The sequence below is a fragment of the Ascaphus truei genome, unplaced genomic scaffold, assembly GCF_040206685.1.
Source record: "Ascaphus truei isolate aAscTru1 unplaced genomic scaffold, aAscTru1.hap1 HAP1_SCAFFOLD_2867, whole genome shotgun sequence".
NCBI lineage: Eukaryota > Metazoa > Chordata > Amphibia > Anura > Ascaphidae > Ascaphus > Ascaphus truei.
Genome location: NW_027455824.1, coordinates 5,001 through 30,198, shown reverse-complemented (window position 1 = coordinate 30,198; position 25,198 = coordinate 5,001). Strand labels below are relative to the sequence as shown.

At 49.2% G+C, this 25,198-nt stretch overlaps 1 protein-coding gene across 1 annotated transcript in view; it reads left to right on the top strand.

Annotated features, from left to right (window-relative positions):
- Positions 1-16,649: 16,649 nt before the first annotated feature.
- Positions 16,650-25,198, top strand: part of LOC142483008 (DNA topoisomerase 3-beta-1-like) — a gene marked incomplete at its 3' end in the record, with an annotated part of 10,010 nt that continues 1,461 nt past the window's right edge. The window contains 5 exon segments of the mRNA XM_075583112.1: positions 16,650-16,708; positions 22,336-22,468; positions 22,958-22,969; positions 22,972-23,088; positions 24,963-25,069. Coding sequence (XP_075439227.1) covers positions 22,399-22,468; positions 22,958-22,969; positions 22,972-23,088; positions 24,963-25,069 — 306 coding nt within the window.

Genomic DNA, 25,198 nt, shown 5'->3' with positions numbered 1-25,198 from the left:
ATCGCGCTTTGCTTCACACTGGCCCTGTCAGTGCGGTGTCCCAACGCTCGGAGCGCCCCCTGTTCCACACGCAGAAAATGCTGACAGAGCCATCCTTTTATCGAGGAGTCTTTGGTGGCAAGCGTTGCCTGTGTGTATGTCCCAGCATGCACTGCCCCAGCATGCACTGCCCCAGCATGCACTGCCCCAGCATGCACTGTCCGAGCAGCATGCTGTGTGACTGCTCTGCGTCAGCAGCAGGATTATAAGCGGTGGTATTTTTATTTTTTTTATTATTGTCAGTCATGTGCCTGAAGCACAAATGTAAAGAAAAAGCCGCGATACAGGTAGGGGTTGCCAGGTGTCCGGTATTGAACGGGACTGTCCTGTATTTGGAGACTCTGTCCAGTAAAAAATGAGAGGTACTGTAATACTGGACATGTATGTGTCCGGTATTACCTCCCTGGACACAGTGACCTGACGCACCGTTCACCATTGAGTCCAGTATTTTTGGAGAAGACTCCTGGCAATCCTAGATACCGGCATTAAACAAATGAAAAACAGTCAATCTCTCGTCTCGTGATATATGTTTGGTGTTAATTAACCCTTTTCTCTCCCAGAGGGTCTGCTGAAGCAGACAAGGAGTTAATAATACTGTACTCAAGTCACTGCAAGAAGTATTTCCCGAGAAACTCCTTTATTTAATGTTTTCATGCTGATGATAAAACTCCTCTGTTCTGGGGAAATGATGGTTTTAGTTGAAGTTTTGAATGGGTTATTTAAAATGGCCGCCATGGTGTGATACCCCATTCCAAAAAATGCTCCACCGCTCAGGAATGATCGCTGTATCTCACGCTGTGCCCCCCCCCCCAGTGAAAGCTTCACACGTCGTGTAGGGTGAGCTAAAGGGCTGCTGCGGGAAAAAGATCAAAAGCAAAATGGGTTCAAGGTACGAGGTGAGCTGTGTACCTAATCCGATAACTAATTCAAACAGCAGCTGTCCTAGGAGAGAGGTGAAACCGGGGGGCCCTGGGGAGTGGGACGTCCCATAGGCGTCCTATTCTCAAACCCCCCTCTGCAGTAGGTTCTGTTCCCTACTCACTCCTGGGCATCACTGTTGGGATGGGTATGTGGTTACTCAGCAGTACTGAGCATAATTACTCTTCCTGATTTCCAAACTCACATCTTTTTAAATAATTCCTCCTCCTCCTTTTTTTTTTTTAATGTGTGTATTTTGTTTATTTTTGTTACCCCTTTTAGAGTCGCTGTAAAACCTTTATCCTGGGGGTTTTATTCCGCTGTTCTTGAATCTACACCAAGAGCGTTGGCATTCTATAGCTGCATTTATCCTGCACCGCCCCTGCTGGGAGATCGTTCCATGCACAGACTACCCTTCAGGTGCACACCTTCTTCCTGTCATTTCCCTGGGCTTTTCCCTTTCCTCTTCCAGTGGCTGGTGTCTCATTAAACTCTGTTTTCTCTGGACAGCCCCGGTGTGCACAGATCTGTAAAAAAGAACAGATGGTTTAGAATCACTGCGGACAGCATAACACGGGCTGTGCCAATTACCAAATCCGCGTTACATTTTATATGACGTATAAAATAGGGTTGCCTAGTGTCCAGTATAGAACCGGACTGTCCTGTATTTGGACACCGTCCAGTAAAAAATGAGAAGTAATACTGGACATGTGTGTGTATATCGGTATTATCTCTCTGGACATAGTGACCTGACGGATTTGAGGGAGCAGGGAGAGAGCAGGGCTGTTGCGAGAGGGCGGGGCAGTTTCCTCCAACCTTGATTAGCTGCTGCTGGGTACTGCAGACAATCAGGAGGAGGTGTCAGGAGTTTGAGGGCGGGGCCAAGGAGAGGAGGAAACAGCATGGAGCAGAGAGCGAACAGAAATAGCTGAGTGTGTGTGTGTGTGTGTGTGTGTGTGTGTGTGTGTGTGTGTGTGTGTCTCGAGCACATCGCACCTTTCACCATTGTGTCCAGTATTTTTGGAGACGCCGCCTGGCTACCCTAAGTGTGATGGGTTTCATATTCAGAGCAGACTCCTGCTATCGATCGCTGCCTACATATCAGCAATGGATAAACAATATTTGATGTTGGGGGGGGGGGGGGTTCTGCCCCCACTCCTTTCCTACACCTTTTGGGGGGGGGCCATACAGAGGAGAGTGGGTGAGCTGGTTACCACCTAATGATAAAACTTTTCGCCATATACTGTATGTCACTGCCTATGGTTGTTACACATGGTCCCTGTGGGGGGGGGGGGGGTCCATCTTTTCTGTCACTTCTATGTCCACAGAGAGTCTCTGGTGCAAACGTGTGACGTCTTCCAATTTGCCTGACAATTCATTCTTTCGGGCGTTTTTTCTTTCATTTTGGCGCGATTCGGCACTCGCAGGATATTGCGCTGAAAAGGTGCGGCTGACCCAGGGCGGATAACTTCAGGGGTGCGTGGCAGACACAAAATAAACACTGGGTGAAAATTGTTCACATTTGGTATTAAAGAGGTTAATAAGAGCGCCCCTCTGCAGTTCTCTGTATCACTATCCCCCCTGCTTCTTATCACTGGGACTGCCCCTTTCTGCTGTCTTCCCCTTGGCTGTTTTGACTGAGACTTTTCCAGTCTCTGTATCCAGGGCAGGGGTAGCCAACTTCTGCCCTCAAGAGCTACCAACAGGTCAGGTTTTCAGGATATCCCGGCTTCAGCACAGGTGGCTCAATCAGTGCCTCCGTCTTCGTCTTCGACGGAGCTACTAATTGAGCCGCCTGTGCTGAAGCAGGGACGGATTGAGCCACCTGCACTGAAGCTGGGACTGATTGAGCCACTTGTGCTGAAGCAGGGATATCCTGAAAACCTGACCTGGTGGTAGCTCTACAGGACCGGCGTTGGCCACCCCTGATCATCCCCGGGAGTCTCATGGAAGCAACACTGCCAGTTATATGATCTCAGGGGTAAATGGGGTATTTTCCATACCTGGGCAGACACACGTGAACATGAGCAGGGGCAGAGAGGGCAGTGTGACCTCAGAGGGCAGAATTTCCTGCTACCTGGGTTCCCCCCCCCACCCCCCCCCCCCCCTGTTTAGTTTTAGGCCAAAGGTTTGAAGATTAAAATGTAAACAGCAACATTTATTATAATTACAAGAGTGTTTCAAATTATTCCCTTAAACTGCGGTATAATTTACCTCTAGTCAAGGTCTCTATTGGTGGTGAAAGAGGAAACTGCTTGACCTCTGGGCACCCTCTGACCCTTAGGGTCAGAACCCATGGAATGCACAGATGTCACGGTTCATAAGTAAGGACAGAAAAGCTCGGAATTCCCAGGCAGAGAGGCGCCAGTGTGTGGATGGGTCTACATGTAAAGCTTCCCCACCCCCACCATCCTCTGTTCCCCACACATGTTCTACATTCCTGTCTAACATGTATGTGCTCATCCCAAACTGCACTGCAGGGCCCGTCACACCGACTCCCGGCGGCAGGGTCTTAACGAACGTGCTGCAATACAAAACCGTGCGGAGTATGACCACGACTTCCGTCTCAAGCTGGCAGCCCCCCCACCCCCCAAAGTAGTCGCGTTCCCCTCTGCTTTCTCTTCTTCACCCCCACCCCCCAAAAAAAGAACAAATCGTGGCGTTTGTTTGATGGAAAAAGATACTGCAATCCATCATGGAGTCTCCGACGCACCGGGGGCGGGGGTGTCTGGGGTGTCTGGGGTTAAATAACATTGACCCCAAAACCCGTGACCCTCACAGAAAAGGGGTGGAAGTGGACTTGTCGCCAACCGCAAAAGTTAGATGCGCCAGCGGTGTTGAAGAAACGTTCGTTCTGACGTTCCCCCCGGGAGCCTTATACGTGGCGGCCGCGAGGGTTTTGGCGCCGATTCTGGTTTCCTGCGGGGTGGAAGCAGTGGGCCGTGGTAACTCTCCTGTTGTTGTCTTTTGGGTTTGAAGCGCCAATAAACGAATGCTAACGGAGACTAAACACCCCGCCGTGCGCACGCCGTCTCCGTGACGGCCGCTCCAACACCGTCCAGCCTGAAAACATGCAAACAGGCGCACCCGTGCCCTGGCTCTAGCCCTCCGCCCTGGCGCAGGGAGAGCCCTTCTGCATGAAGGCGAGGACACAACCCAGCAAACCCACCGCCATGTTAAAAAAAAGAAGAAGGGTAACGAAGTATGACAGAACGCTTTCCCTTTCTTGTCATTTGGTGGGACTGCGCCCTTAACACTTTCTGCGCCGGCAGCAATGCATTGCACAGGAATGCGCTGTGGGCCCCAAGCAAGCCCCAAAAGGGTCAAGCAAGGTCAAATGGCAAACAAGAGTGGTAGAGCTGCAGACTCCTTTCAAACTGAGCCCTGCCTGATCAAAGAGCCCCCAAATTAGTTTGGTTTTAAATCACTGATAATTGTCAGCCTGGCTTGTAGCAGGAGGGAAGTTGTTATAAAAGAGCCCCAGCTTCCAATCTCTGTGCCGTATTAAGGGAGAACGTGTATCGGAGGTCTCTGATTTAAAAGAGCTTTGTTTGGGATCACTGGATACAAACCGCCTTGTATGTATGTCTTTATTTACATAGCGCTTTACAATACACGTGGCATAATAATATAACAAGGGGGTGCGCTAACTTCCTGCGTTGCACCCCCCCCCCCCTGCCTGCTCTCCTCTTGTGTCGAGCCCCCCCCCCCCCGCCCCCCTGGGACATACTTGAAAACGAGAGGTAACTCTCGATGTATTACTTCCTGGTAAAATATTTTATAAATAAATAAATAATGTGAGGCCACGTGACCCGCAGCGTCATTTGATGTGACGTCGCATGGCCCCACGGCGTCCACGCCGCGTTGACATTGAGACGAGCGGACACGGAAGCAGGGCAAGTGGGCCGCGCCCCCCCCCCCCGCAGTTTGCGCACCGCTGATATAGCGCATAATGGGAATAAGCGCTTTCAGCCACAAAACAATAGGCAAAGGAGCCCCTGCCCTGAAGAGCTTACAATCTAAGCGTTGATTTCTTATTTATTCCTGAGCAAATCAACACATTTTACTTTTCTCTGCCTTCTTCTCGAACCTTTCTTTGGGCCGGCGTGCTGCCCTGGGAGAAACCTAGCGGTCATTTGATATTTTGGGGTTTATGAAGGTTAGAAAAAAGGGTTTCAAAACGGCGCGCTAATCGCCGCACCCTTGGAATCCACGCACCTTTCAGTCCCTTGGTATCTGGCAATAATAGATATATGAGAGCTATTAGTTATAGGTAAAGATATTGGCTTTTTGGATCTCCTTTTTGAAGTGAAACTTCTCAGCTGGCGAAGGCTCATTGGAAAATCTCATAGGGTAGAAGGAATCGTAGCTGTGACTTCCTATGAAACGGAAGTAGCATACTGCACATGTGCAGACTGGGGCAGCAGAGGGGGGCACACGTTCTCTGCAGCTCTGTCTGCGTGGGCCGAACGAAACGGAGATCGGGAGCGTGCGCGCGCCGTGCAGGCGCTCCCCCCACCCGCATCACACCTCCGGCTCTCTCCTCTGCGAGACCGAAAGTGCCGGGTATCTTGGGAGCGTTCGCACGCCATGCACTCGCCCCCCCTGCTTAAGGCCTTGGACAAGCTTGGGATGACCGTGCGGTGGTTAAAAGGCATTGCCTAAAGGCATTGATAGCGCCCATAGACCGCGTGGGCGCGTAAGAAATCAGTTTAAACGGATTTCTCGGCGCGACGGGCAGGTCACGTGAGCGGTTTGGCCAGTGAGGGTGAACCAGCTTCGTGACGCCCCTAGGCACGCCCCCCACGTGCGTCTACCATGGTCCAAAAATGCACCGGCTTCACGCGGGTGACATCACAGCCTTCGCACGCCTCCACGCGGGCGAAGGCTGTACGGCCTTAGCCTAAGGCCGAGCTCATGGTGGCGGCTCGGGCGCGTGCTTCCCTGCGCACACCCGCGCTCACTCCTGCAGCCCCAGCAATGTGTGCGCTAACTGCAGGAGATGGGTCGCTGCGATTGGGGGCGTGGCGGGGGCGTGGCGAACGCGTCACGGAGCTGGTTCGCCCTCATTGGCTGGGTCAATCTTGCGGCGTCGATACGCGCAGCACCGCGGGTACTTGAGGAAATACCTTAGACAATCAGGTAAGAGTCCTTGAAGAGTGCGCGGACGCACACGTAGCAACGCCACCATCATGAGCTCCGCCCAACATCAGACCTCAGACTCGCTCTCCTCTGTGACCCAGTAGGTTGCAGGGATTTCGGGAGCGTGCACGCGTCATGCACGCGCTCCCCCTGAACTACTACACGTGCCCTTCAGACTTGAATCGTACGCATACGTCCCAATAGATTCTCATTGTAAGCATTCGCGCGGAATCATCACACAAAATGTACATGTGCCTTAGCCGTTTATATGCGCACGCGCAGAATTCACCAGCGCCGGCAGGCACTTCAAAAAACCAAGCGCCAAATTCTCACACACGCATATTCCTATCCCACCTACAACTATACAAGCAACCATAAAGTACATACATATTTTATAGAGGTGGTCACACTTGCTGTTGATCAATTAATCAAGGGCATTTGATTAGCAGCACCTGTCTGCTACATGGGGGCCTAGGCAGAGAGCCGCGCTTTTTAAAATTGGAGAGGGGAATAAAAAGTAGGTTTAATGGAGAGTTTTATTCTCCATATGCAGAAATGGGCGAAATCCGCTATTTTTAGCATTACTGCATGTGGAGAATTGTAAATGAGGAGATGCGCGCAGCTGAAAGGGAGAGAAAAACAATTGCGCATTTTTTTTCCCCCCTATAGCCGGCGAGCTCCTGCTTCTTGCCAACTTTAGTTGGCGGAGAAAATTGAAGAAAATCGCGCCAAAAACAGCCGCTAGATGGCGAGCGCGCCTTTCTGAATGCGGATATTTTTCAGACTGGCGAGATGTAGTTTCTCGCCAGCCGCGCGGCGAGATTTTCAAATAGAAAAAAAAAATGGCGCGTTTTTCCTACCTCGCCATTTTCAGCTGTTTTTTGCGCGATTTTCTCCGGAAAATGGCGAGATTGTAAATAGCGCTGCTCTCTGCATGAGGCGCTTAGCATCTTAATTCCTATGGAAGCAGTAAGGGTGTACTTAGTTTTTCACACATAGCTTCTCCATTTTGGCTTTATTATTGTAAAATAAATCATGACGCGGTGTAATATGTCATGTGTTGTTGTTCATCTGAGGTTGTATTTACCTAATTTTAAAACCTGCCAAGGAACAGATGATTGTTATGTCCTGATATGTAAAACCATGGAATTCAAAGAGGGTGTACTTTCTTTTTCACACAACTGTATATACACTCACAAGGTCGAAACAGTCTGTCTGTGAGTGGGTTTATTGGCTTTGCATCTCATCCCAGGCTATGTTTAAAAGCTGTGTTTAAAGCAGCATGCATTGGCTTAAGGGTTTTTCCATTTAATGTGGACTTCAGACTAAAGGTGGCACTGTGTACTCATTTGCATGTCATTTCCCAGAATCCCTTGCTGCAGTGGAAGCACTGTATGCTAGGCGATAATGGCAAAAAACAGGGTTGCAGACCTGCCTAAGACATGTGAATGTGCTCACATGTAATATTTGTATATGAGAGATATACACACACACACACACACACACACACACACACACACACACACACACACACACACACACACACACACACACATTGGCACTCCAATAGACACAGTATGGGTCTTGTGCTCGCTCCTTACACATAGTATATACAATGTTGCGATCCCCACTAAAAAGGCAATCACCAAGCAGCACTCAGAAATAAATGATACAAATCAGGGCATTAAATCACAAATCAGTGTATTAAATCACAAATCAGTGTATTAAAACACAAACATGGCACACAAACACCAACGTTTCGGTCCCAGCAAGAGGACCGTATATATAGCAAATAAAAAGATCACTTGTGAGCACATTCACATGTCTTAGACAGGTCTGCAACCCTGACTTTCACCATTATCATCCAGCATACAGTGCTCACACTGCAGCAAGGGATTCTGGGAAATGACATGCAAATGAGCACACCATGTCACCTTCATCCACCATAACTTAAAATGTGATGGTGTACATGCGTACGCACGCACGCACATCCTGCTTTGCATTTTGTCACATTAATTATATTTTGATTGTTATCATTTTGTGTGAATGAGAGTTTTGAGAGTGACTAAATGCTAAGCAGTTTCACTCCGCACACAAGTGCTCTGCACACACCCCTTTTTTTTTTTTTTTAGACTTTTTGTATTACTCGCTGCATCTTACATTCCACACTTTGAATCAAAACCAGGGTGGCCCCCTCCTCCCCCCCCCCCAAAAAAAAAATCTAAAATGAATGCATATATCATTGTGTGAGCCGACGTAATAAAGAAAGGTTAGGATCACTGTACACCGCTTCCCAAAAAATACTGAAAGGTGACACCAACAAGAACATACATATATTTTTTATTTAGTTTGAAACGCACAATATGAGAAATTGCACTACGCGTAAACCACAAAGGAGGTGTTGCATGGCTAAGCGCTTGAAGTCTCGCACACACGGCAATCTGCCGCTGGTGCAAAAGAAACCCCTCGCTCCTCATCCCGGAGAAGGGAGAACATGCTGGAGAATTTGAGGCTCAGGAGGAATACAAGACACAGGGAGATATCTGCCCTGTGAAAGAGGCCTTTGTTTCGGGGGTGTGTGTGTGTGTTTGTGTGTGTTTAAGGCCGGTGCGATAGATCGCGAGGGAACAGTCGGATATCTGCTCCCTGATTGATTCATTCCTCTCTCATATCCACCTCAATTCCCACCAACCTGGAATCCTTGTTTAAATAAGCCCCCAGTTGCCGTGACAACAGAGAGGGCCAGAGTGACCTCTGACCCCTTTGGATGAGAAGTAGGGACAGCATCCTATAACCCTGACCCCTTATTTCAGGAATCCTTGCTCCGGGCGGGGAAATATCTTTTGGTGTTGGGGGGGGGGGGGGAGGGGGAGGTTTGGGTTGAAGGGCATTTTTAAATTGTATTTATTTGAGATAATTTGTGCAGGAAATAAACACATCCTATTTCCGCCCGTGCCCCGGGTGACTAATCTGGGCAGACTTTCCGTATGTGCGAGCGAGACTTTCACATCATTTGTCAGCCAATAAAAAAAAAAATTTAAAAAAAAAAATATGGCAGTTTTTCTACTTTCTCCCTGAAAAAAATTCTCTCCGGCCAGCGGCGCAAATCGAGGTCTCTCCCATTTTCTTACCTAAAAAAAAACCCCCAAAAAAAGAACCCAACTCAGTTGTCCAGGCACGGCGGGTGATACTGAAGTCCGTTAAAAAGCAGTAATCGTGTTGAACAAGGAGCACACCGTTTCCTGTGGTATTATTTTAGGCAAAAGAAAATGGAGGACGGCCCATTTGAAATTAGGTTATTTACCATGCGGATTAACACCAACAAAAAGCAGCGATACCGGGTGATGAAAAAACAATTGTGGACTTCTTCTTTTTTATTATTATTATTATTAATTCAGAACCATTTGTGCAATATTTATACCATTTTTTTTTATAAATTAAATCCCCCCCTTTCCTTAAAAAGAAGGTAGAACTGTAAGTCTGTAGATAAACAAAAGCAGTGGTACTCTGGGTTTGGAGTGTGGTGGTCCCCTGACAACTGACGCAGGCCTCCTGCTAACGCAGGGGTGGGCAAACTCCAGTTCTCAAGAGCCACCAACAGGTCAGGTTTTCAGGCTATCCCAGCTTCAGCACAGGTGGCTCAATCAGAGGCTCAGTCTTTGTCAAAGACTGAGCCTCGGATTGAGCCACCTGTGCTGAAGCTGGGATAGCCTGAAAACCTGACCTGTTGGTGGCTCTTGATTGAGCCACCTGTGCTGAAGCAGGGACTGATCGAGCCACCTGTGCTGAAGCTGGGATATCCTGAAAACAACCTCTGCTGAAGCTGGGATATCCTGAAAACAACCTCTGCTGAAGCTGGGATATCCTGAAAACCTGACCTGTGGGTGGCTCTTGATTGAGTCACCTGTGCTGAAGCAGGGACTGATTGAGCCATCTGTGCTGGAGCTGGGATATCCTGAAAACCAACTTGGCTGAAGTTGGCATATCCTGAAAACCTGACCTGTAGGTGGCTCTTGATTGAGCCACCTGTGCTGAAGCAGGGATATCCTGAAAACCTGACCTGTTGAGGGGGCTTGAGGACTGGAATTGAGTACGCCTATACTAAGGCCATTGCATTTAAAATACATTTCCCTTTCATGTTGAAGTATTCCCTCTTCACTTTTTCCAACAGAACGCTCTACCTCAGGGCCATCAACAGGCCAGGTTTTCAGGATATCCCAGCTTCTGCACAGGTGGCTCGTTCTTCGACGGCACCACCTGTGCTGAAGCAGGGATATCCTGAAAACCTGACCTGTTGGTGGCCCTTGAGGACAGGAGTTGCCCCCCCCCCCCCCACGGGTTAGCGGGAGGTCTGCGTCAGTCGTCAATTGCACATATGATTGCCGCGTATTACTGCTGTGAAGCGCTGTGTACATTAATGGCGCTATATACATAGAGACATACAATGTGACAGGGCCACTTCCATATTCCGCGTGGAACACCAACCAATTAGCCTCCTTAACACATGGAGCCAGATCTCATTTCCAGGCTGGGGAGGAAGGGGAAGTGTTGGTGTGGGTTTTATTGAGCGGGTGTCACAGAGAGCGGGACGGGATGGGAAAGACGAAGCCTGCAGGGTACAGTCACAAAGCTGGGATCACATGTCAAACCACACACTGCAATGTTACTGCATTTACCAGGGGAGAGACGGGGAAGAGGTCTCACCCCCCCCTGCTGGCCGCCGTGCAGAATGCCAGAACCGTGCTGCAGGGTTTCCACCCCAGAGGCGGCTGCACAATCACCAATCGTTATTATTTATTTATTACGAGAACGGCATCCCCAAGGGAGATAGCGAGACCCCCCAAAATGGGGGTGCAAAAATATCAAAATGCAGTTTATTATAATGAACAGCGGGCAGGACATACACAATAAAACTATCAAAATACAGTGCAGCCATCTACACCTCACAGGGGGAGTTACAGTCACCCTAATGGCATGTGGTTCTCTGCTGGGGGATTTCTGACTGTGCACAGGCACTTAATAATTACTAGCAAGCGTCTCGAACTCGCTACGCATGCTTTCTGTATTTTTATAGTTTATGTCCTGCTCACTGTTCAATATAATAAACTGTATTTTGATATTTTTACACAGCTTCGGGATGGGCTCCCCATTCACGTGTGTGTATCAAGTTATGATTTATACACCAGGGGCGCACCGTCCGCGATGACATGAGCACGGAGTGGCGCTTATTATTAGTTATTGGCTTATTATTTTTGGCTAGTAGTGCATTTCCGCCTCCCTTTTCTATAATAATAATAATAATTGTTGTTTATTTATAAGGCACCAACATATGATGCAGTGTGGTACAACCTGGGAACAGCAGGGTATAATACTTGATATCAATGACATAAACAGAATGACACCTCAAATCAGGACAAACAGCTGCAAATAGGTACTAAAGGTAATGAGGGCTTAAGCCAGGGGGCTCAACTCTAGTCCTCCCAAAACAGATCAGGTTTTAAGGATATCCCAGCTTCAGCACAGGTGGCTCAATCAGTCCCTGCTTCAGCACAGGTGGCTCAATCAGTCCCTGCTTCAGCACAGGTGGCTCAGGGGCTCAGTCGAAGACTTCATCTGGCTGTCTTCGACTGAGCCTCTGATGGAGCCACCTGTGCTGAAGCAGGGATATCCTGAAAACCTGACCTGTTGGAGGGACTTGAGGATTGGAGCTGAGCCCCCCCGATTTACAGCATTATTGTAACACTAAAAGGGGCCGCGTAAACCAGAAACGGTTATTTGGAGGGTCAAAGTAATTATTTACACTATTATTATTGGTGAATTAATGCAGGTCACACATAATATTTTAGGACCCAGAGCTCTTACCGTAGCTGTACATCCATGTTACACGTATGTAGGGTCACCAGGTGGCGTCTCCAAAAATACTGGACACAATGGTGAAAAGTGCGACGCACTCAAGACAGACAGACAGACACGCACCTCTCTTCGCTCCATGCTGTTTCCTGTCCTGTATTTGGACACTCTGTCCAGTAAAATATTTGAGGTAATACTGGACATGTGTGTGTATACCGGTATTACCTCTCTGGACATAGTGACCTGACCGGCTGGGGGGCTTCTGCTAGGGTGCTGGGCTGCTTCATCCATCCTGATTGATGCTGGGTAATGCAGTCAATCAGGAGGAGGTGTCAGGAGCCTGTGGGTGGGGCCAAGGAGATGAGGACACAGCATGGATTGGAGATTTCAGTTCAAATCCCCCAAACCCCCTCAGATCTGGCTCCTATGAATTATCACTCCCAGACCTCCTGCAATGTGACATTTTATTTTGTGTTGTACTGTTTGCCCATAAAATGTAAAGGTCCTCACAAAATGTGTATCTTTCTGGTATAGAAGGGAAAAAATATAAATAAAACCAGCGTTAAATAACTAAATAACAAATTGATTTCCTTTGCGGGTTTTTTTTAAACACTTTTTTATAACCAGATCTAGTTTCCCCCAACCCACAGTCACCGTTCCTACAGCAATTGAAATTACAACATAGCATAACTCCAGAAAACATACAATGCTATCAAAATGACTGCGTTGGAACATGCGTTTGTGAAGACTTTCCCGGTTATTTTAAATGTACAAAACGTTTCGTGAACAGCGGGCATTAAACCCACGTCATAGTTTGTGCCTTCCCGTTGGGAAGGGATAATCAGAGCACCTCTGATTTTTTTGGGGGAGGAAGGGGGTGGGGGGGGGGGGGGGGGCGGTGAGTTAGAAATCTTTTCACTGCCTCAAAAAATGTTGCCAAAAAAAAAAAAAAAGTTTAGGTTTGTAAACGGATTATCATTGGCCTCCACTTCCTATAATATATATTATCTGTAACTGTGCATGCGATGTCTTGAATACAATGTATAACCCTGCTTACTTAATTAGACTGTAAGCTCCTCGGGGCAGGGACTCCTCTTCCTTAATGTTACTTTTATGTCTAAAGCTCTTATTCCCATGCTGTTATTTATTTGATTACCACGTGTATTACTACTGTGAAGCGCTATGTACATTAATGGCGCTATATAAATAAAGACATACAATACAATACAATGTAACTATGTATTTGCAACCATGTATCTGTCATCATAACTCTGTGCCCAGGACATACTGGGAAACAAGAGATAACTCTCAATGTGTTACTTCCTTAAAATAAATACACTTCAAAGGGATTGCAACCTCTCTGTGTTCTAATTGCATGTATGTACCAGTGTATTTATATAGGGCCAACAGTGTCTGCAGCACTGCACAAAACTGCAATACAAGGTAAATGTCAAAATGTCTGTAATATTCCTATGTGCTGTGTACCACGCGCTACACTGTCACTGTGACGCGCTTTATGAAATAAACTTATTATTATTATTACAAACAGGCCACTAACAACGTAAGGCAAAAGGGTTGCCCTGTCCCCAAGAACTTACAATCTAAATTCCCCCTCATCACTCTACACATCTCTCTTTTCGTTGTGTTTCTAAGAAATGCGCTTTTCTTTTAACCTCCCTATTAAGTATTTTCTTTCTGGGTCCTTTTTAGACCCTAACCCGTTCCCCCCCCCCCTTCCCCCTCCCCCACCAATTATTTTTAATGAAGGAAATCCATCTTTATTTGCTGACTTCCTTCGGAAATCAGGCACTCTCTCTAGAAGACCCCGAGGTTTAGGGGCAGTCACTTATACAGAACTCATTGGAATTCAGGCAGAGGGACTTCTAAGCATCAGGGCTTTTGATTACATCTTTCAGAAGTTATTAAAGGTTTGGGAGACCCCTTTAAAAAAAAGCTAATCCCCCCCACCCCTCACCCCCCCCCCCCCCTCATCACCCTACACATCCCTCTCTCTCTCTTTTTTTTTCTTTCCAAAGTTAATTGTGTTCCTTTTCGTTCTCTCTTCCGACAATAAATTGGATAGCGTGTAACCTGGCGTTCCCGGAGAAGCTGTTTGAACTTTTTAACTTGCGTCCTGATTAATCTTGATGTTGCGCAGATGTAAAAATGACACCCACCCCCCCAAAATTAGAAAAGAAAGAAAAATACAATTAATACTAAACATTTTTTTTATTTTCTATTATTACAGTGTGTCCAAAAAAAGTTAAAAATAAACTATTTCTTTCCCCCCCCTCCCCATCGGTTATGGAATTAAGAAGCGAGTCACAGGCCATTAAGAGGTTAATACATGTTAAAGGTGCATTGTATGCATATGTATTTATATAGCGCCCTGTGCATAGCGCTTTGCAACAGCAAACAAAATGCCAAGTCACAATAGGAATACGCGCTTCAAAAAGACGAGCAAACATTAGGATAACGAGGCCCTTGCCCACAGAGCTTACAATCTGAGTGTATTAGCACAGGGGGTGGGTCAACTCCAGTTCTCAAGGGCCATCAACAGGTCAGGTTGTAAGGATATCCCTGCTTCAGCACAGGTGGGTCAGTCAGATTGAGCCACCTGCGCTGAAGCAGGGACTGATTGAGCCACCTGTGCTGAAGCAGGGACTGATTGAGCCACCTGTGCTGAAGCAAGAACTGATTGATCCACGTGCGCTGAAGCAGGGATATCCCAAAGACCTGGCCTGTTGGTGGCCCTTGGGGACTGCAGTCAACCCACCCCTGTAGTAGGAGGCGTACATAGTAATTGGCCAGTTCAGCAGCAGAGGGGCCTGCAAGGCATTACACGCCTGGCTCTGAAGGGATTAATAGAAAGGCCTGTCATTATTTTTCCTGTATCCCCTTATTGGTGACTATACATCCTCACGTCATGTATGTAGAAGCAGCGCACGGGGTGTATATATACATGACATTGAGGAATATCCCACCCCTGCCCCCCACTCCAGCTTCTTCTTCGGCTGAATGAATCAAGAGCAATAAGGATGGTTCTGCAGCCGTGAATGTTGAGTTGCTGGTGTCCATGGGAGAGAACAACTTACACGTGACCTGCAATAATTCCTGCCTCTCACCTGTCTCCCCAACAATCTATCCTAAACGCTGCTGCCAGAATCACTCTACTCTTTCCTAAATCTGTCTCCGCGTCTCCCCTGCTGAAATCCCTCTCCCGGCTTCCGATCAAATCCCGTATCTCACACTCCATTCTTCTCCTCACTTTTACAGCTTTACACTCTTCTGCCCCTCCTTACATCTCTGCCCCTAATTTCTCACTATATACCCCCCCAGCCCCTCCTTACATCTCTGCCCCTAATTTCTCACTATATACCCCTCTGCCCCTCCTTACATCTCTGCCCCTAATATCTCACTATATATCCCTCTGCCCCTCCTTACATCTCTGCCCCTAATATCTCACTATATATCCCTCTGCCCCTCCTTACATCTCTGCCCCTAATATCTCACTATATACCCTCTGCCCCTCCTTACATCTCAGCCTTAATTTCTCGCTATATATCCCTCTGCCCCTCCTTACATCTCAGCCCTAATTTCTCGCTATGCTCCATCCCGACTCTTGCGTTCCTCTCAAGGATGTCTTCTCTCTACCCCCTTTTGTATCTAATGCCCTCTTCCGCCTTAAAACTCTCTCACTCACTGCCCCACACCTCTGGAATGGCCTTCCCCTCAATACCCGACTAGCACCCTCTCTCTCCACCTTCAAGAACCATCTTAAAACACACCTCCTTATCAGAGTTGCCACCTCTCCAGGTTTGACCCGGAGACTACAGGTTTCGGGCACTTACCTTCCGGGCTACGGGTTGCCGTCGTCAATCTCCGGGTTGCGGCGGTCTCCGGCATTTTCCGGCCGTGGCAACGCGCCGCCGCATAGCGTCATGACGTCACGTAACGTCCGGTTACCATGGGAGCCATCTTCACTGCAGTTGGAGGGGGAAATTGCAGCAGGATGCCGGGAGACGCTGACCCGCCACACCAGTAAGGGATTAATTTTTTCCCTCGGGGTTGGCCTTCAGTAGAAAGTGGCAAACCTGCTCCTTATCGAAGCATATGGGTAGCTCCGTGGCTGATACTATACCCCTCATACATCGACCGTGGCCCCTTGCAGACCCACTTACCAGAACTCCCTCCTCGTTCTTTCTACTTACCTCTCTCTCTCCTCTAGTGTTATGTGTGTAAGAGACACCAGGGAGTTATATCACGTGTAGCACATGCAGGCTCAGTACCCAGTACCACTGCTTGTCTATTGACACGGAGCTCAGCCTGTGTATAGCCCTATACAGGTATACAGACAGCGATATATAACTACACACATGTATGTGTGTGTGTGTGTGTGTATACACACACACACACACACACACACACACACACACACACAGCTATATATAACTATAAAAAAAGGTATATTTAACTACACACGTGTATATATGTAATAGATATAGTTATTTACACATAGGTGAAATATATATATATTATATATTTCTACACACAGCTGTGTGTGTATATATATATAGTTATACACACAAGTTATATACAGGCATGTGCATGTGGTTGCAGACACAGGTATACAGTATGATCACACACTGCTGCTCTACTGCTAATAACATGTGGCATGACCGGAAGTGCTTACTGTGCTACTCCGGAAGTGACGCGCCTCCAGTATGGCGGCGCCCTGATTTCACAGCCCGGCGTGTCGGTGAGAGGCCCGTGGTCAGAGGACAGAGAGAGGGGGAACAACGGGAGGGATGAATAAATGTGGCTGGTTTGAGGCGGGGGATAAGAGATGATTTAATTTGTGGGGGGATGATATAGTTTGGGAGGAGGTGATGGGGGGGATGATATCGTTGGGGAGGAGGATGATGGGGTGAGGATATAGGTGGGGAGGAGGTGATGGGGGGGATGATATAGGTGGGGAGGAGGTGATGGGGGGATGATATAGGTGGGGAGGAGGTGATGGGGGGATGATATAGGTGGGGAGGAGGTGATGATGGTGGGATAATATAGGTGGGGAGGAGGTGATGATGGGGGGATAATATAGGTGGGGAGGAGGTGATGATGGGGGGATAATATAGGTGGGGAGGAGATGGTGATGGGGGGATAATATAGGTGGGGAGGAGATGGTGATGGGGGGATTATATATGTGGGGAGGAGATGGGGGATGATATAGGTGGGGAGGTGATGGGGGATGATATAGGTGGGGAGGTGATGGGGGATGATTTAGGTGGGGAGGTGATGGGGGGATGATTTAGGTGGGGAGGTGATGGGGGGGATGATTTAGGTGGGGAGGTGATGGGGGGATGATTTAGGTGGGGAGGTGATGGGGGGGATGATATAGGTGGGGAGGTGATGGGGGGATGATATAGGTGGGGAGGTGATGGGGGGATGATATAGGTGGGGAGGTGATGGGGGGATGATATAGGTGGGGAGGTGATGGGGGATGATATAGGTGGGGAGGTGATGGGGGGGTGATATAGGTGGGGAGGTGATGGGGGATGATATATGTGGGGAGGTGATGGGGGGGATGATATAGGTGGGGGAGGAGGTGGTGATGGGGGAATGATATAGATGGGGAGGAGGTGGTGATGGGGGGGGTGATATAGGTGGGGAGGAGGTGGTGATGGGGGGATGATATAGATGGGGAGGAGGTGGTGATGGGGGGGGGTGATATAGGTGGGGAGGAGGTGGTGATGGGGGGATGATATAGATGGGGAGGAGGTGGTGATGGGGGGATGATATAGATGGGGAGGAGGTGGTGATGGGGGATGATATAGTTGGGGAGGAGTATGATGGGGTGAGGGTATAGGTGGGGAGGAGGTGATGGGGGGATGATATAGGTGGGGAGGAGATGGTGATGGGGGATGATATAGGTGGGGAGGTGATGGGGGGATGATATAGGTGGGGAGGTGATGGGGGGGGTGATATAGGTGGGGAGGAGGTGGTGATGGGGGAATGATATAGTTGGGGAGGAGGATGATGGGGTGAGGATATAGGTGGGGAGGAGGTGATGGGGGAGGGTATAGGTGGGGAGGAGGTGGTGATGGGGGGATGATATAGGTGGGGAGGAGGTGGTGATGGGGGGATGATATAGGTGGGGAGGTGATGGGGGCTGATATAGGTGGGGAGGTGATGGGGGATGATATCGGTGGGGAGGTGATGGGGGGGATGCTATAGGTGGGGAGGTTGATGGGGGCTGATATAGGTGGGGAGGTGCTGGGGGATGATATAGGTGGGGCGGTGATGGGGGGTGATATCGGTGGGGAGGTGATGGGGGATGATATAGGTGGGGAGGTGATGGGGGGATGATATAGATTGGGGGATGATATAGGTGGGGAGGTGATGGGGGATGATATAGGTGGGGAGGTGATGGGGGATGATATAGGTGGGGGGGTGATATAGGTGGGGAGGTGATGGGGGGATGATATAGATTGGGGGATGATATAGGTGGGGAGGTGATGGGGGATGGTATAGGTGGGGAGGTGATGGGGGATGATATAGGTGGGGAGGTGATGGGGGGATGATATAGGTGGGGAGGTGATGGGGGGGATGATATAGGTGGGGAGGTGATGGGGGATGATATAGGTGGGGAGGTGATGGGGGCTGATATAGGTGGGGAGGTGATGGGGGGGTGATATAGGTGGGGAGGTGATGGGGGATGATATAGGTGGGGAGGTGATGGGGGGGTGATATAGGTGGGGAGGTGCTGGGGGATGATATAGGTGGGGAGGTGATGGGGGATGATATAGGTGGGGAGGTGATGGGGGGGTGATATAGGTGGGGAGGTGCTGGGGGATGATATAGGTGGGGCGGTGCATGGGGGGGTGATATAGGTGGGGAGGTGATGGGGGATGATATAGGTGGGGAGGTGATGGGGGGATGATATAGATTGGGGGATGATATAGGTGGGAGGTGATGGGGGGATGATACTAGGTGGGGAGGTGATGGGGGATGATATCGGTGGGGGGGTGATATAGGTGGGGAGGTGATGGGGGATGATATAGGTGGGGAGGTGATGGGGGGATGCTATAGGTGGGGAGGTGATCGGGGGATAATATAGATAGGGGGCGGTGATGGGGATGCTATAGGTGGGGTGGTGATGGGGGGGATGCTATAGGTGGGGCAGGAGGTGGTGATGTGGGGGCATGATATAGATGGGGAGGAGGTGGTGATGGGGGGATGATATAGATGGGGAGGAGGTGGTGATGGGGGAATGACTCTAGGTGGGGAGGAGGATGATGGGGTGAGGATATAGGTGAGGAGGAGGTGATGGGGGCTGCTACTAGGTGGGGAGGAGGTGGTGATGGGGAATGCTATATGTGGGTAGGTGATGGGGGGATGATATAGGTGGGAGGTGATGGGGGAGCTGATATAGGTGGGGAGGTGATGGGGGAGCTGATCTAGGTGGGGAGGTGATGGGGGGGATGATCTAGGTGGGGCGGTGATGGGGGGGATGATATAGGTGGGGAGGTGATGGGGGGGATGATATAGGTGGGGAGGTGATGGGGGGATGATATAGGTGGGGAGGTGATGGGGGGATATAATAATAATAGCATGTTCTTGTATAGCGCTTTACAGAGACATTTTGCAGGTACAGGTCCCTGCCCCGTAGAGCTTACAATCTATGTTTTTGGTGCCTGAGGCACAGGGAGATAAAATGACTTGCCCAAGGTCACAAGGAGCCGACACCGGGAATTGAACCAGGCTCCCCTGCAGCAATCTCAGGGTCAGTCAGTGTCTTTACTCGCTGAGCCACTCCTTCTTCCCTGAGATGATATAGGTGGGGGGATGATATAGATGGGGGGATGATATAGGTGGGGAGGTGATGGGGGGATGATATAGGTGGGGAGGTGATGGGGGATGATATAGGTGGGGAGGTGATGGGGGGATGATATAGGTGGGGAGGTGATGGGGGGGATGATATAGGTGGGGAGGTGATGGGGGGATGATATAGGTGGGGAGGTGATGGGGGGATGATATAGGTGGGGAGGTGATGGGGGATGATATAGGTGGGGAGGTGATGGGGGATGAAATAGGTGGGGGGATGATATAGGTGGGGAGGTGATGGGGGGATGATATAGGTGGGGAGGTGATGGGGGGATGATATAGGTGGGGAGGTGATGGGGGGATGATATAAGTGGGGAGGTGATGGGGGGATGATATAGGTGGGGAGGTGATGGGGGGATGATATAGGTGGGGAGGTGATGGGGGGATGATATAGGTGGGGAGGTGATGGAGGGATGATATAGGTGGGGAGGTGATGGGGGGATGATATAGGTGGGGAGGTGATGGGGGGATGATATAGGTGGGGAGGTGATGGGGGGATGATATAGGTGGGGAGGTGATGGGGGATGATATAGGTGGGGAGGTGATGGGGGGATGATATAGGTGGGGAGGTGATGGGGGGATGATATAAGTGGGGAGGTGATGGGGGGATGATATAGGTGGGGAGGTGATGGGGGGATGATATAGGTGGGGAGGTGATGGGGGATGATATAGGTGGGGAGGTAATAGGGGGATGATATAGGTGGGGAGGTGATGTGGGGATGATATAGATGGAGAGGAGGTGGTGATGGGGGGATGATATAGATGGGGAGGAGGTGGTGATGGGGGATGATATAGATGGGGAGGAGGTGGTGATGGGGGGGATGATATAGATGGGGAGGAGGTGGTGATGGGGGATGATATAGATGGGGAGGAGGTGGTGATGGGGGGATGATATAGATGGGGAGGAGGTGGTGAAGGGGGGATGATATAGGTGGGGAGGAGGAGGTGATGGGATGATATAGGTGGGGGAGGAGGAGGTGATGGGGGGATGATATAGGGGGTGATGGGGGATTATATAGGTGGGGAGGAGGTGATGGGGGGGATGATATAGGTGGGGAGGAGGAGGTGATGGGGGGATGAAATAGGTGGTGATGGGGGATTATATAGGTGGGGAGGAGGAGGTGATGGGGGGATGATATAGGTGGTGATGGGGGATTATATAGGTGGGGAGGAGGTGATGGGGGGGGTGATACAGGTGGGGAGGAGGTTATGGTGGGGAGGAGGCGATGTCCCAGACTCTGATAACAGAGACCGGAGATAAGAGCGTCACACCCCAGCGTACAGACACCACTGGATAATAATAATGTTTGTTATATGGCGCTGACAGTGTACACAGCACTACATAGAATTATTGCAGACACAGTCCCTGTCCCATAGAGCGTACACTCTAATTGTAACAAGGTTAGAGTAGATTCAGGGCACTCAGATAGTGAGTGGGAAGTCCTTAAGCAGGAACAGTAAAGAAAATAAGGTACCCAGGTATGGAACATTTAAAAAAAAGGCATTAGTGAGTGGCAAAAGAATGACAAAATAGCCCTCCCACGCGTTTCACGCAAGTGTTTGCGCTTTTTCAAGGAGTAAGTACACTCTAATTGTGTCTGCCTGAGGCACAGGGAGATAAAGTGACAAGGAGCGGACTCTGGGGTTTGAAACTGGTTCACCCATTTCAAAGGCAGTGACCTTGCCACTGAGCTATTCCCTACCCGGAGGTTGTGTGAGAGTAAATGTGCGTACATTTGGGATTAGCAGGGAAGTGGAAGGGATATAATGAGGTGAGCGTTTAGCCAGTAGGCGCTGTGGTGTTTAATGCGCGTCACAGCAGTAATGCACATGACATAATAATATAACACATAATGGGAATAAGCACTCGTGATGTAAACGTAACGATAGGAAAAAGAGTCCCTGCCCCGAAGAGCTTACAATCCAAGTATTGGATATAAGGATATAAGGTAATATAAAGCCCCCTCTCCCCCCCCTCTCAGAATTCACACCAATGTAAATGAATTCATATTAAATATTCCTGCGACGTAGTTCAAAGTACTAGTAGCCATATCGATTCTGGAGAAAATCAGATTAGCTGTAGGTTCTTTTAACATTAGACTTCTTCATAGATTGAGTTACACTTGAAGAAGAGACCTATGAGGTTTTCGAGAGCTCTCATTTTATCTCTGAAGTACTCTACTGTAGCTCCGATAAAAGGTACCACAAACTGCATCAAATATTCCCAAGCCAAGGGAAGCCACAGTCCCAGGGGCCCTGGAGAGCAGGTACCTGGGCAGTGCTGAGGCGAAGCGAGGTCCGTTAGTAAAATAAACATTGTTATGAGAGAGAAACGTAGGACTGGTCCCAGGAAGGCTGTACCGAGTTCCCGCACTCCGTTACTTACAGGGCGATACGATTAGCAGCGGGACACGCAATGACTGATGCACAGTGACCGTCTGTGCACTGATCTGACCGGGTTATATTTCTTATCACCTGGACCGCTGGCTTCTCTCCCTGCAGATCAACGTGTGCTCTGATAAGGGGAGTTATTAACGCTGACTATTTCCTGCCCTGTGCCTGAAAATGAAGACTGTACTGATGGTAGCAGAAAAGCCTTCATTGGCCCAATCCATCGCCAAAATCCTGTCCAGAGGTAAGGACTTCTGGACGTTGGGGTCTGCTTGCCTACACGCACATTGCCACATGGTGCCTCTTATCTGTCTTTTGCAAGTGATGAAAATTCGGCATTAAAGGACGGGCTTTATAATCATTATACAAACATAGACTTAAAAGGGTTAATCTAATAGCCATTGTGGACAAGAGGTGCCGTGCTTCCCAACGTGCTGGGCTGTGCAGTAACACCGTAACCAGGCATGTTATCTGGGTTATTCCCTTCGTACGATGATTTAATAGAATTAGACACCTGACAGGTGGCTTTACCTGTGTCACGGAGTAATCCCAATGTGTTTTCATCACTGTGCTCACAGGACAACAGCCCAATACCTACGAGCGAGGCTGCCCAGGGTTTAGACGTCTGGTGCTAATAACATGGCAGGATTAATTGTCCTGCATAAGCTTGGATATACGCCGGCCGGCGTCCCGTGTGCTGCGTGTGATTGGCTGGTTGTCGGGTTTGTTACAGGCAGCGCCTCCTCTCGAAGGGCCTGAATGGAGCGTGCTCGGTGCACGAATACAGCGGATCATTCATGGGGCAGAGCGTACGCTTCAAGATGACGTCCGTGTGCGGTCACGTCATGAGCTTGGACTTTATAGGTATTGTATATAGCGTTTAACCTCTGTACAAGAGGTGATCACCACAGCATCAGCTGCACCCGCGCACCTCTCGCGCATTGTACACAAAAACTCCTCCACCAAACACACACCACATATGATCTGCCGAGCCCGGTGTCCTGTGTGATCCTGGGGAGGCCGGCGAGCAGGATATACACGCGGTCAGATCTCCCCTGTTATCTGCTCCCAGCTTACAGCATCCAGATCTGACTGTGGTCATTAAAGGCCCATTCCTGTCCCTCTGGCTAATGGCCATTAATAAACTTGCTCTCCATAAATAGGTCTAGCTTACTTTTATACTCTTAATGCAGGCGTGGCCAACTCCAGTCCTCAAGGGCCACCAACAGGTCATGTTTTAAGGATATCCCTGCTTCAGCACAGGTGGCTCAATCTTTGACTGTGCCACCTGTGCTGAAACAGGGATATTCTTTAAACCTGACCTGTTGGTGGCCCTTGAGGACTAGAGTTTCCCACCCCTGCAATAATGCTTTTTGTAGTCTATTAAAGCACGTGGTAATAAATGCCACAGGCTGATCGTGTGAAGAAGTGTTTCTTACTCATTTGAGCTGTGTAAGCTCTACCTGATATTATTAATGGGGGTTTTCTATTCCTTTAACTTGCACTGGCCCAAGGGAACTTGATCCTGGTAGAAAGTACAAATATTATACATCGTGTCCGGTAATTACATTGGTCCCCCAGCGTATTTACACCGCTCCTTACGTAACGTTTTTCTGACACTGCTCTGCGGAGCTTACAATCTAATTGGTGTTATCACACAGGGAGATAAACTTCTCTTTACAAGTTTTAAAGTTGCAAGAACAGGAAATAAAAATGTAACCGTCTGAGTTCCCTAAACTAATCTAACAAAGCTTGTAGCTTTCTTTGATTTAATGTTTTGTAAATTAGCTGAATTTCTTGGGGCCCTTCAAAGTGTCAATCAAAAGTTTTCTTTAGCCGTATTCCCACCCTGTCCTTATCAGAGAACCAATAAAGATAAGGGGGGGGGCGGCTCTGGCTGTACAAGTGCTCGCTGATCACACCGTGACATCACACCGTGACATCACACAAAAAGGAGCAGCCATAAGACCTCAAACCCCTCCCAAGTCTCACTTTAATATGTACATTAAAATTACTTTTAGGTGTCAGATTTGGGTAAAGAAAACGGTATCGATCACCCAGGTGAGACCCCTTAACCGTGTCGCTGGAATGAGTTTGCTTTGCTCCCAGGATGGATTTACCCCTTTAACATGGAACTGGGATGCGAAGCCAGTTCTTCCGCGGCAGGGATGTGTAGCACTGCTGCCCACGTGCCTCTGTGTCCCAGGCACTGCTGTGGTTCACAGGAAGGGGTTTAATGAGGTAGCGCAGCATGCGGCCGGGCTCTGCACAAGGCCTCCATAAAAAAAAAAAGGAAGGGGCAGATCCCCCCCCCCCCCCATTTCTCAGCCACATGTTGTGTGTCCAGCACAACATGCAAGGGGAGGAGACCTGGTGGCAGAGAGCACCCTCTGCTGGTCTATTCCTGTATGGCATCAATATACAGGCAGCTGTTGGGGGAACCTAATCAATAAACGATCACTGAGCCTTGCATTGCTGGCCCCCCTGGCAGAGAGGGATTACTAAAAGACTTTTACAACCAGCGTGGCTCCTGTGTATATGTTGCTTCGGCAGTGAAACTGTTAAGAGTAGGGTTGGGTGGGTGCAGAGTATGTATGAGGATCTCGGATGCTGACGGAGAGGACACAGATGTGTTAAAACACACACGTGCCATTGGACCGGTCTCCGGGGAGGGGGCAGGTTTCCCTGTGTCCGCGGGACAGCGACGCGCCTAAAATCCTCCACCCCTCTCATTCCAGGGAAGTACAATAACTGGGACAAGGTGGATCCGGCGGAACTGTTCAGCAAAGCGCCCACGGAAAAGAAGGAGGCCAACCCCAAACTCAGCATGGTGAAATTCCTGCAGGTACGCGGGGGAGACCCTGCAGCTCTCTGCCTGGCTTTGTTTTGCCCCCACGCTGATGGAAGCATCAATGCAGTCATAAGTGACCGTAATCTGTTATCAAGCTGGGCCAGATCAGTCATTCTTAGTATA